Source organism: Myotis davidii, unplaced genomic scaffold, assembly GCF_000327345.1.
Source record: "Myotis davidii unplaced genomic scaffold, ASM32734v1 scaffold174, whole genome shotgun sequence".
Taxonomy (NCBI): Eukaryota; Metazoa; Chordata; class Mammalia; order Chiroptera; family Vespertilionidae; genus Myotis; species Myotis davidii.
Genome location: NW_006289087.1, coordinates 358,793 through 372,144, shown reverse-complemented (window position 1 = coordinate 372,144; position 13,352 = coordinate 358,793). Strand labels below are relative to the sequence as shown.

The 13,352-nt window shown below is 35.1% G+C and overlaps 1 protein-coding gene across 1 annotated transcript in view; it reads left to right on the top strand.

The window, feature by feature from the left end:
- Nucleotides 1-13,352, top strand: part of ARID4B (AT-rich interaction domain 4B) — a 60,057-nt gene that overhangs the window by 26,492 nt on the left and 20,213 nt on the right. The window contains exons 11-16 of the mRNA XM_006779609.2: nt 1,276-1,348; nt 3,900-3,994; nt 4,867-4,964; nt 5,696-5,939; nt 6,346-6,521; nt 10,381-10,638. Of these exons, the coding sequence (XP_006779672.2) occupies nt 1,276-1,348; nt 3,900-3,994; nt 4,867-4,964; nt 5,696-5,939; nt 6,346-6,521; nt 10,381-10,638 (944 nt within the window). The remainder of the gene's footprint in view (nt 1-1,275; nt 1,349-3,899; nt 3,995-4,866; nt 4,965-5,695; nt 5,940-6,345; nt 6,522-10,380; nt 10,639-13,352) is intronic.

Below are 13,352 nucleotides of genomic sequence, written 5' to 3'. Positions count from 1 at the left end.
AAATTTTGCAACAGGAATTAATTTGGCAGTTTATGAAAGTCAAATATTGTACCATGGGAACATTAGGTGATATCTAGAAAATAGATGTCCTTAGACTTAACACCTGACTACTTTACCAACACGCAGCATATGTGGGCCATCTTTAAATTGAGAAATACAGATTTATCCTAAACAAGTTAATAATTGTCATTTACTCTCCCGTGCCCAGCTAGCAAGCCTAGTAATTTAACCACATGAGTTTTTGTTTTTAACTGGCCTTCCTCGGTCCGCTAGCCTTTAATATAAAGGGGTAACATCTCATTTAAACAATGGCATTAGACACAGTTTTAAAAATTAAAGAGATTTATTTAGACTATCAGTAGAAAAGGATGCTCCCACCTTTACTATGAGAGCTACATTGGCCTCAGCCAGAGTAACTGTAGCCTTGGTGTATAGTTTGGACCACTTGCTCTGCAGTTACTCTTAGTCATTGCTTATTTTTCTTTCATTGATTCAGCACCTGACCTAGTGCGTCCACCGACTGGTGCTCATAAAATGTTTATGAATGGATGATAGTCACTGAATTGATGAGTTCCTCCCTCTCACCTACTACCCTGCTCCTTGCAGGTTGCTTCAGGACCAGCTCCCCACTGCCACAGCCCCTGGCCACAGCAGCAAGAAGCTAGTCCCTCCCTTGTAATTGATAAATCGGGGAACTATTTTATTACTTGAAGATTTCCCTAAGTCTGAATCTTCAGGTATTGTAGATCAAGTTTGTTCCCCACTTTACCGATTTGACACGCTTGCAGTACTACACAGTGGGCTGTGTGTAATGATGGACACTTGTAGTTACAGCTACTGGGACCCACACTTGTGCAGTTCTATGAGGAGCAATAATCGAGTCAGTTTTGATGTTAAATTAAACCCTGACCCAATTGCATAGAAGGGAGAGTAGGTCTTCGTGAGCCTGTGACCCTGATTTAAAGAATTGATCTCTTACCTGGGATAAACCAAAAGTTGGTGAACCGTCTTTGTAGTCTCTTTTCTCATATGAGAATTTACAGTTGGGATTGTCACTTTGGAAATGCCTTTTAGGACATATTCCTCTGTAAAGCACAAAATGTCCAGAATTTTCTGGGTTTGAACAGCTTAGTATTAAGAAATAATTTGTATTTGATAAAAAGCCTTTAAAATATTTTAGTGAGTATTAGTCTTTGCTGTTGGTAGGAAATCTGCTTGTTTTATTCAATGCTTAACTGAGCAAAATAATATTCTACTCTTCTGTAACTAAAACAGGAAGAAATAGAACCATTTCCAGAAGAAAGAGAAAACTTTCTTCAGCAGCTGTACAAATTCATGGAGGATAGAGGTGAGTGTGTTGTTTTTTTTATTAATGTTGTAGGTATCCGATATATAGTTAATATTTTAAAAATAATAATTCTGTTCATTAAGCTTCCTATTCCTGGTAATCATGGCTGTCTTTTTGGTTGCCAATATCACCAGCACCTAGCATAGTGTCTGTCCCTTGGAAAGTGGAATGAGGAATTTGACAGAGTTTTGATAGATACATGGCCGTGGGCCCAGAAATGCCTGTGTTCTGTTCTGTCGTTTCTTCACTCCCATCAGCACTCTTATCCCAAAGAACTCTGACGCTAGGGAGCAGCAGCAGAGGGGGAATCGTAGTAGCGACATTGTAATCGCACCTACATACATGCCACTAGGAAAAGGCCTTCTTCCCCAGAACCACTGTTTGACATACGTGTGTGTGTGTGTGTGCGCGCGCGTGCAAACGATGTGACTACACTCTAAGACGGACGGACCCTAAGTCTTTTTATAAAGGCTCAGCCTCACAGCTAAGAGAATGAAGCCAGAAACACAGAGCCAGAGTAAAGAAGTGTGACAGTATTCCAAGGTGAACCTTGGCTTACCTCATTGAACCCGCCTCGTGTTGTCACATAAATGCAGGGGTTGGGGAAAGAGGGGCAGGTGCTGACCTTTGGTGGTAACCCAGTTCTCCAGGAACTATTGGACTGTTAACTTCTTGCTCATCTGCTCAGAGTGTAGTTTCTCCTCTCCCGGAAGATGCGAGCAAGGGAAAGGAGGCGGGAGAAGCCGAAAGCTCTCTAGCTTGAGGAGAAGGACATGATTGAATAGGATTTGGAAATGCCACTTTACTCTGTAATTATTTTTTTTTTTTAAATATACTTTATTGATTTTTTACAGAGAGGAAGTGAGAGATACAGAAAGCTAGAAACATCGATGAGAGAGAAACATCGATCAGCTGCCTCCTGCACATACCCCAGTGGGGACGTGCCCGCAACCCACGCACATGCCCCTGACCGGAATCGAACCCGGGACCCCTCAGTCCGCAGGCCGACGCTCTATCCACTGAGCCAAACCGGTCTCGGCTACTCTGTAATTATTTTTAAATCTCCGTTTGCTTGCTGATGAGTAGAAGCTGGCTGTTTGTCTTTTGCTCTCATAAATGATAGTGGCTACTTTAATGTAGTTATCTTTTTATAGAATATACATTGTCCTTGGTTCCTGTGTTATTTCTTTGTATAAGTGGAGGTTTGGCCTAAGAAGGTAGGCTATTTCTTAGGCTTTTATGTAACATAAATAAAAAGTGGTGAATAAAGTCTAATATTAGAACAGTAATAAAATACGATTATGCCAGTCATATTTTTTGGAAAGGGCTTTGTTCTTTTATTTCCTCTACCATTTTCTAAAGGCATGATAGTTTGTGTCCTTGCCCTACATTTTTCCGTATTAAAGTGAAAGAAAACTATAGCTTTACTCTAGTACAGCGGTTCTCAACCTGTGGGTCGCGACCACTTTGGCGGTCGAAAGATCCTTTCACAGGGGTCGCCTAAGACCATCCTGCATATCAGGTATTTATATTATGATTCATAACAGTAGCAATATTACAGTTATGAAGTAGCACCAAAAATAATTTTATGGTTGGGTCACAACAGGAGGAACTGTATTTAAAGGGCCAGAAGGTTGAGAACCACTGCTCTAGAATCATTTAGAGAAGTAGCAATTTAGTAAAATGCAAAGAAAATAAGCCCTGGCTGGGTAGCTCAGTTGGTTCGAGTGTTGTCCTATCTGCCAAGGTTATAGGTTCAGTCCCGTGTCAGGGCACATACAAGAATCAACCAATGAATGCATAAGTAAGTGGAGCAACAAATCAGTGTTTTTCTCTCATCAGTAAAGAAAAATTAATCTTTAAAATGCAAAGAAGTTATAAAGATAACTCTCAATGTTAAGCAGTTGCCCATCATTTCAGCAGTTTTACCAAACCTTGTTTCCCTGATTTTTAAAATTATTATTGTGCATTCTTTGGTATTCTTTAACTCATAAGGGGAATAAAAGTGGAATGAAATCATACAAGGTTTCAACAACCTGGTAAGAGGGGAAAAATTTTAATGAAATGGGCTTAAGTAGAAGACATGCTTTTTGTTTTTTATTTTTTATTGATTTTAGAGAGGAAAGGAGAGATAGAAACATTAATGATGAGAATCATTGATCGGCTGCCTCCTGCATGCCCCCTATTGGGGATCGAACCTGCAACCCGGGTATGTGCTCTTGATTGGAATCGAACCAGGAACCTTACAGTCTGACGCTCTATCCACTGAGCCAAACCAGCGAGGGCAACAGGACATGTTTTTAATGAACAGCATTCCCCCCCATATATGCAGGGTAGGACAAAAATAGGTTTACAGTTGTTTGTATGGAAAGTGCAATAAATTAATAAATACATAAGAATAAACTGTTTAGACTCACAACTGTAAAGCTACTTTTGTCCCACTTTCTGTGTGCGTGTACGCACACACCCTTTGCACTGTATTTGAATCTTTGGAAATTTTAAATACAAAAATGCAGTGCGATTTTAATATATTTTGTGTTTTCCTTAATAGGCACACCTATTAACAAACGACCTGTACTTGGATATAGAAATTTGAATCTCTTTAAGTTATTTAGACTTGTACACAAACTTGGAGGATTTGATAATGTAAGTATTACAATCAAAAGTGAAGCATGTTTTTTATACATGTTTTCTATCTAAATTATTTATTCCAATTAATAAAAAATGGAAATGACAGGTTAGGAACAGAGCTGGCTTCCTCAGAACAAATTAAAATTTAATTAAATATTTTTTAAAATGAGCTTTCTGACTTACTGTTAAGTTTGTCAAACTTTCATAAACCACCTAGTTATGTCTGAAGTCACAGCATAACCATATCGATGGAAATTCTTGCTTACGTCTCCCACTAAACTAACATACTTGGGAGCATGGATCTGTGTTAATCTTCTTTATATCTGTAATCTCGTCCACTGTGCCTGATATATATAAAACATATCATCCATATAGGTGGTTCTACACACATGCAGAAAACCTTTTGTTGAACTAGAAGAAATTATCTTAAGATTGCCATGATGAATGGTGCTCATGTAATTAAGACTGAAAATTTTTTTCTGCAGAATCAGATGCTTCAGTAAAATCCATAGAACTGCTTTGATTTATTAGCTTGTAAGTTTTATGGGACATGATACTTCATTTTAAGATTTCTATCTTGGTTTCTTCATTATAAATTTTGATTAGGAATTTGGACATTTTCTTATTTACGAAAGCAGGGTTTATTTAAAATGAAGTGGTATAATATTTCAACATTTGTGAATTCTCTGAGATTTGTTAGAATACTAAAACTTATTTTAAAATGTTGTGAATCAATTTTTTATTTAGTATTTATTGAGATTGATATTTTTCATCCATTTGAGACTAAAATCAATAAATAGAAATATATTTGTATATACTACATTTATAAAAATATTTTTAAATTCCTACCTTTAATTTGGAAGTTTTCATTTCACTTTGTCCATTAGATTGAAAGTGGAGCTATCTGGAAGCAAGTCTACCAGGACCTTGGGATTCCTGTCTTAAATTCAGCTGCAGGATACAATGTGAAATGTGCTTATAAAAAGTAAGTCAGCGTACTTGCTATAGCTACATTCGGTATTTTATTTAGAAAGCAGGGTGGGATGTATCCCATACCTGAGGCTCTAAGAAGAAATCAGAAATTTTCGCTGGAGTAACCACTCTATAATATAACATTTTCTAGAGTGTATTCTATGAACACTAGATCTACGAGATAATCTGTGAAGAAGTTTTTGTGGCCAAGTAAATTTTGCAAGTACTGTGTTAGGTTAAAATGCCAAAGTTTTAAAAGTTAGGTGTGCACAAGTTTGATTCCTGGTCCTGCCACTTACTAGCGATCGGTGCCCTTGGACCATGCCTTCGTTCTCCTCAGCCTCTGTCCTCATCTGTAGAATGAGATGGTACTGTTTGCCTCGTAGGATTACTCTGAGGATTAAATGAGATTTTACATGTACTTAGAGGTCCAACGCCTCACTTACAAAGACGTGCTCAACAAACAGGCTATCACTGGAACTTGTAAAAGCTACTGTTGTTACAGTCAGTGTATTTAAGATTATGATTGTCTTCTCACTTTTAGCATAGTTTTTTAAATTGAGACTTTCTTTGAAAAATGTTTCTATTTGGGTTAAAAAGATTGGGAAGAACTGAACTAGAATAAATGAGAATGTTAAGGCTCCATATCTGAAAAACAAGAGAAACGAACAAATTTAAACCACCACAACTCTACAGTAATATTTCAAAATTTTCCCCAAATGTAATTTCTCTTCATGTTTCTAGATACTTATATGGCTTTGAGGAGTACTGTAGGTCGGCCAATATTGAATTTCAGATGGCACTGCCAGAGAAAGTTGCTAACAAGCCATGTAAGGAGTGTGACAGTGTAAAAGAAATAAAAGTTAAGGAAGAAAGTGAACCAGAAATGAAAGAAATAAAGATTGAAGAGGAGGAGAAGATAATAATAAAAGAAGAAAACCCTACTGAAGATGATGTTGAAAGAAAGGAAAATATTAAACCCTCTCTGGTAAATCAGATACTGTCTTTTCCACCTTTGGTACACTTTCTGTATACTCTAAAGATTTGTTAATTTATGGTATAATTTTATACTTAGATAGATTAGATTGTGCATTTTCTTTAGTAAGTGCTATTTTGGTGTTTACAGTAGCTGTTCAGTATTTTTGCCTAGTATTTTAAGAATGGCAGGAGCCAAACCGGTTTGGCTCAGTGGATAGAGCGTCGGCCTGCGGACTCAAGGGTCCCAGGTTCGATTCCGGTCAATTTAAAAAAAAAAAAAAAGAATGGCAGGAGTTTCTTAAAATAACTAATAACTTTTTCAATATTATCATTGGTTGTACCTTTTTTAATTAGATCATGGAATTAAGTTGGTAGTATTTACTTTTGTTGGTTTAGTTGCTCTGATCTTTTTCTAGGGAAGTAAAAAGAATTTATTAGAATCTATATCTACACAAAGTGATCAGGAAAAAGAAGTTAACCTAAAAAAGACAGAAGAAAATGAAAATCTGGTCAACAAAAATGATGAGACAACTGGGTTAGATGAATCCCTCAGCATAAAGGTAGAAGCTGAAGAAGAAAAGGCAAAATCTGGGTAAGAACTCCATTTTTGGTTAAGATGCATTTTGGCTGAAAGAATTCTTGTCATTTTCTCTTTGTATGTGCGTGTCTGTATGAATCAAAATTCAATTGACAAAATATAGAGTAATTGGCTGATTTGCACTTATTACATAAATAGCATTTGCCTACTTCAGAGACCCTACTAATGCAAATGTAGCAAAAGGTCATGGTTTTGATTCATTCTCTTTGCTCTCATCATGGAAATTTATAAAATTTTCAGCTAGAGAAAAGTACTTCTTACTACATTAGGCTCTGCTAAATAACCAGATAATATAAATTTGGGAAAATGATTTTCTCCAATGTTTATAGGTGGTATGTTGGCTGTAGATTTTGACAGTTGTATTCATTTCTTAAGCAAAAAATAAGAATGGAAAAGTGCTAATACTTAATTTTTAAAAGGCCGAAATTGTTATGCTGTGTTTTATGTGCAAGTAGCATTTACTTGTTTTGCTTAATTTGGAATGATGAAATATTTAGCAATGTAATTTGTACACTGCCAGTGGACCCCTGGATTTTATAGATGATCTTTGGTGTCTAATCTTATTTCTGAGGTTTAAAAAGGCTAAACATTCCTTATTGCTAGTGGCCCATTTAAATAAGTACAACCAGTGTTTTTTAATCATTTTAATATTTTTCTGAAATTTGGCCACAGCATGAAGCCAAGGAGGGAGGAAGAAAAAAGAAAAACATGTTTAGATGAATATAGTAAAAGGTATTTATCTGTTACGTATCTGTGTGTACAAATATATATTTCACGTATTCCTCACTGCTATTGCAACTGTTAAGAAACTTAGTGAGTACCCAGCTTTTTGCCTAAAACCTCTTGATCATTTTAGTGTTATTTTGCAAATTTGGCCTCAGCATGCAGATAAACTTTAAAGGAAAAACAACAACACTGGGTTTAGATGAATATAGTGTGTTTGTTCATTATATTTGGTTGTAGTTTTCTGTATGTAAATGTTTGTTTGAAATTGTACATGCTGCTACTGGAGACTATTTTAACTATTAAGAAAGAACTTAGTGAGGATTCAGCTTTATGCCTAAAAATCTGACACTTAAATCTGCAGCTAGTTCTGGAGCATCTGCTGTGTCGAAGGCACTCTAATAAGCCTTTATTTTCTCTTTGTTACTAGTAATTATCTTTATTTTTCAAATTAGTACTTCAAAAACATTATTGTTAGTATAATCTGTATTTTGTAGGGTTTTATTAATTCATTTAATTCTTCAACTAGATGGTTTTCTTACTTACTACAGAGATACATACGTCATACCACAAACTGAAATTACCCTGGTGTGACTGCCCTAGTTTGATAGATATTTTTTAGAAGCATTATGTGTTAGAAATGCCCAAAAGTGATTTCTGAATTTTATTAGATCAGTGCAATTATAAAGAATTAACATTTAAGTATTTCTCTAATATATAACTTCCGCTAAGTAATTAGCTACGACCAAGAATTTTCAATAGCCTGCCCCCGTATTCCAGTATCTGGTCCCTAATAGGTATTGATAAGTTGTAGCTTTTTTCTTTTAATTTGTTTCATTGCAAGGAGTGTCACATCAAACTGGGAAAATTTGATATTTCTTTGCGAATTCAGATGAAAAATCCTTGGTGTGTGTGTGTACATTTAAAGGCTATCTTACTTGGCATTGTGTTGTATCTGGTTTAGTGCACTTACCTCTGATTTTGCTACTGAATTCTTAGAAAAGTAGAAGCATTTTCTATGGCTGATTCAAGCCAGTAATTGTGTTGTCTGATTATTTATACATCAGTATATTATTGTCATGACTTTGATTTGATTTGTGTCTGAAGTTGCTGTTAAATGTGAAATTTTTACTATTTTTTTATTGTTTTGTTAGTACAGAGGATTGGGTTTTTATTCCAGATTAAATAAAGATTACTCTGGCTACCACTTAATGTAGGCTTGTGCTTGCAATTCTTGGCATGTATCAGTTGTGCTGAGCGTATTACATGATGTAAGATAACGTTTAGAATTGTTTTCAGTTTTTAAAAAGTTTAGACTTTTTAGTCTGTCTTTCTCCTTTTACATCATGATTCTGAGGTGCATGATAAATCTCTTGTTTTGTTGTGGCCAGCACAATACATTTCCTTTTTTCCCTGATATTTTAACTTTTAATTTTATATATGTATATAGTATATATTATACAGATAAGACATTTAAGTTTGTTAATAATAGCTTATTATCCATAACACCCTTTCTGATAATTTCTTAAATATTTTAGCCTTACTAATCTTTAATTTTAAAGCTGTTAATGTATTTTCAATAATAGAGTTCATATTTTTTATCTTAGATTACAGTAGGTTTCCTTTAGGTTTTAAGTATATATTCCTTTGGCTGTTATTTATTTATTGATTGATTGATTGGCTGGTTGTTGAAAGTATTACAGATGTCCCCTTTGTCTGTCTGTTTTTCCCATTGATACCCTCCACCCCCACCCACTCTTCCCAGGCCTTCACTCATTTGGCTGTAGATGAGTCTTTAAAAGAGGAATAGTTCTTGAGAATCCTTATAGACTTGGTGATTTATTTCAGAGAAATTTGACGCTTTCATGAACTCAGACTTAATTTCACAAGTTTATTGTGCTTCCCTTCATCCCTCACTGTATAGAAGGAAAGAAATAAATTAAAAAGGGTTATAGGGCTGCTTTTTTCTCTATTTCTATATTATTTTTGTTGCCTGTATAATTAGGAATGGTAAAATATGTTATTGCTAAAAAGATTGCATATAAGAATATTAAAAATTATCACTGGAAGTTGGATTTTTGTATAAATATTTCTATTAACTTTGAAGTTTAATGCTCAGCTGTCTTGTGCTTCTGTTTTATGATGTTTATTCATTGTCAGCTATAAAGCGATGGATTCATTTTTGAGAGGAATCTATTGTAATACATTTAGACAAACTGCAGAGCAGATAAAGACTTAACTAAATGTCAAATTTTATACTAAAGCATTGATTTTTTTAATCTAGTGCTTGGAAAGATTTATGATTTGAGATTCTCTCCAACTTGTTTAATACTGATTTTTGGCTAATATAACATGAATATGAATACTCAGTTTTAGAAGGTACAGAATACTGAAAAGATCAGAATGGCTGCAGTGCTGCTTCTGAATGGTGTAACTTTTAGTTTCATTTGGAACTTTAAAGTTGAACGAGTTGGTAGAGAAGATTTTCAGTGAATATGGTAAAGACAGCAGAAATTTTGAAGTTTGGAAGAATAAAAAAGAAAAAAACCTTGATGGGATATTAATGTGAAGTTGGTAGAATATACTTGTGAAAGGTAAAATAACATTTTAGTATATAACATAACATTTGATTTTAGTTGGAGCACTTTTTAAAGTTATTAAGACTAGCCATTGGCTAGTAAAAGTTTTTTGTTTTAAATATCCTGAGGCTGGAAATATTTGAATAAAAAATAATTTTAGTCAGAAAATGGCTATGAGGTGTAATGATTTTTGTTTTTGTCAACCGAGATGTAAAACACTTCCATAATAAAACCTGAGACAATTGTAACAGTCGACTGTACTAGTTTCTTGCTCTGCAGCACAACTCCTGTCCCTCTGGCTGTTGGAAGTTTTCTTTTAATGCACTTATTTTTCATTATTCATTTTTCTCTAAGTGTCTCTTTTCTGTAACCACAGTCATCTTATACAGTTTTAGTTTTTAATATTAAATTGAAAATCAGAGAATTTCATACACATGGAACCTGCTGTTCCCGGAACAATCTCAGCCACAATTTTTATCAATTTATGTGGTTTGGAACTGGAAAGCTTATGAAGTGTCTTTTATTAACTGCAATTTTTTAAACCTTTCAAGAGATGAAACGAATAAAGAGGAAGAGGAAGATGATGAAGAAGTAGAAGAGGAGGAGGAGGAGGAGGAGGAGGAAGAGGATGAAGAGGATGATGACAACCATGAGGAAGAGGAGTTTGAATGCTATCCACCAGGCATGAAAGTCCAAGTGCGGTATGGACGAGGGAAAAATCAAAAAATGTATGAAGCTAGTATTAAAGATTCTGATGTCGAAGGTGGAGAGGTCCTTTACTTGGTCCATTACTGCGGATGGAATGTGAGGTAACTTGAGTTTTAGCTGGTGATTGCTCCCTGGAAACACTTACAGATAATTTCCTGTTTAAAAACGTAATTAATGAATTACAGGCTGATTAGTATTCTCATTGAGGCCATAGCACTATATAAACAATACGTAGTTTTTAGTATGTAAATGCTCGCGTAGTGACTTCCTACCTCCTGTTGTTAATAACTTGGAAGACATCCTTAGTGTCTGCCCAGTTAATGTTTACATTACATGTGGATTAATCAAAGCAAAATCCTTAAAGATGTGAAAGAGATTTGAGCTTCTTGATGTCTACAAGGCAGTGATCAGACTTCTTGCTCTCTTGCGTTTTCAACTACCTTGCCATAGTAACCTCTTTGTAATCCTCTTAAATCCTCACATGCGGACGTCATATTTCTCTCAGTAGGCAGGGAGTTTACAATGGAGATTTCTTAAGAAGCTTTAGCTACTTCAAGAAGGCCTTATCTCCTCCTTAACAGTGCTTGTGTTACAGTGTTTTTCAGAAGCCTCAGAAATGTATTTTCATGTTGGAAACACTATGGTTGCAATGTAAGCAGGTCTGCTTCACTTAACTAGAGTGCACTGCTTCCCTGTTCCTACCTGGGGAGCCGAAAGGCAAGACAGGTTCGGTTTCAGGTGGGGTTAAATGAAGTGTTTTTCTTCTTACAGGTTTCCTTTGGTTTATCAAAAGAAATTCTGTATTTTATAAGTTTGTCCAAAGTTTATGTCAGTTATGGGATCTGATCATGTAGGTATCTTTTAAGAAAAACCTATTTCATTTTGGAATGTTGAATACTATTTTTGAAATATAGCCTATGATAGGGTTGTAGCCCTTGGAAAGTTAATCATAGAAGTTTTAAGTGGTGGTTTCATGTGTGCCTAGTCTCTTCGAGGAGGAATATAGTTCTCATGCTTTATATTTAAATGATCATTTGTTTGGAAAGTCACTAAAAAAATTTCATCTTTTTCTTAAAAATAATACTCTGTTCCTTAAAAGTACATTTTGTGTTGTCCGGTTGCAGCAGTAGGAAACTCTAGAAACAAGTCTAATCTGATTTCCTTCTTTATTTTGAGAAAAGTACAGATCTGGTCCATTGGGCTTGTTCTTTATTTCTGACCAACAAGATTAACAAAAGTTTTGAATTTTAAGACTTATCTGTCATCGGTGTTGTCCTGAAACCAGCTTTTCCAGACACTGCTTTTAAAGTCATGTGTAATTAATTCTTTTGTCGGTTGGTTCTTATGCTGCCCTATGGTGCATGCTGTTTCTCACTGTAGTGCTGGCATGAATGATATGTTCGGAGGAAGATGCTTGAAATCTCAGATACAGTGGCTGTAGGAATATTTTGCCCACTCTTTGATATTTAATCATTTTGATCCCACTAAATGGTCTTATTAAACATGAATGTAGAGGGAGTTCCATTATTGCCTAAGATGTAAATGTTGAGTATGTTAGTTTAAAATTAGGAGAAAATTGAGTCGACAAAAATTAATTATTAAATAATGCCCACAGGATAGATAAAAGCCACATCATCTTTTTGCCCTCTCCTTTCAGTCCTTCTGGTTATTTTGCTAGTTTATTTTATTTTACATTTTATATATATTTTTGCTAGTTTATATATAACGAGGCAGTTTTCTTAGTAGCCTTTTAAAATGCTTTAAATTCTGTGATGAATGGATAGAATTTAAGCATTCTCTAACTTTCACTATAATCAGGGCCTGATTTTCTATTAATTATCTCAAACAAGAGGCTTAGTATGTATGTGAGTTGAGACATTGATAAAATTATTCTGTAGTTAAGATAACTTTCCGTTTCCTTAAGAAAAGATTGACTAAAGGAAAGTATCCTATCCGAGGAGCACTTGGGTTTTAGAGGGTAGAAAATGTTGGGTATATTAGCTTTGAAGTTGATAGTGGGTTGGGTAGGATAACGGGCGATATTCGAAGGAGGCATTCAGGTGTTTAATAATATAGAAGGCAAAGGAGAACTAACTGTTCAACAAGACTTGCTTGTGTCACTGAGAAGGATGCACTACTCCTGGCAGCTCAAGCATTTTGTGGTCTGAACGTTGACAAGAAGAAAACGTACATCTCGGTGAAGAACTGTAGGTGTGGATCCCCACACGCAGCATCGTAGAGAAAACAGCTGTACTTCAGTAGATGAAGCAGTTAATTTCCTTATAGTCAATATCACAGCATCCTCTTTCTCGGCAATAGTAACCAAGGTCTGTTCTGCTGATGAATAAGAAATCACTGTGGGGAGCATTGGAGATCTTGTTCCCCAGCATGTGTCGTCAGTTTGACTGAAATATCATTTTAAAAAAAGAAAAGAAAAAGAAATCACATGTAATTTTTGCTGCTCCTTGTCTGAAGTTATCTAATGAGGACTGCAACAAGCCCTTATCACCTCTACAACTGTTTTCACATTATTTTCAGAAATTCAGCTTGATCTCTGAATTTACACTTGATGTGAAATTGAAAATGAAGATTTATGCATGAAGGTTCATGAAAGTAGTTTTGTTTTCAGTGGCAGCCGTTCATTACTATGGCAATTTAGAAAATTTCATGTGGGGCTGTTTATGTGAGTTTTGTGTGATCTGAAACATTTTCTAGCAAACGGTTTTCTTAAAAAGAAAATATCTGTTCTACATTATTCTTTTTTTCTAAAGTGCTATATAAACCTTTACATTAATATAATTATGATTTATACCAT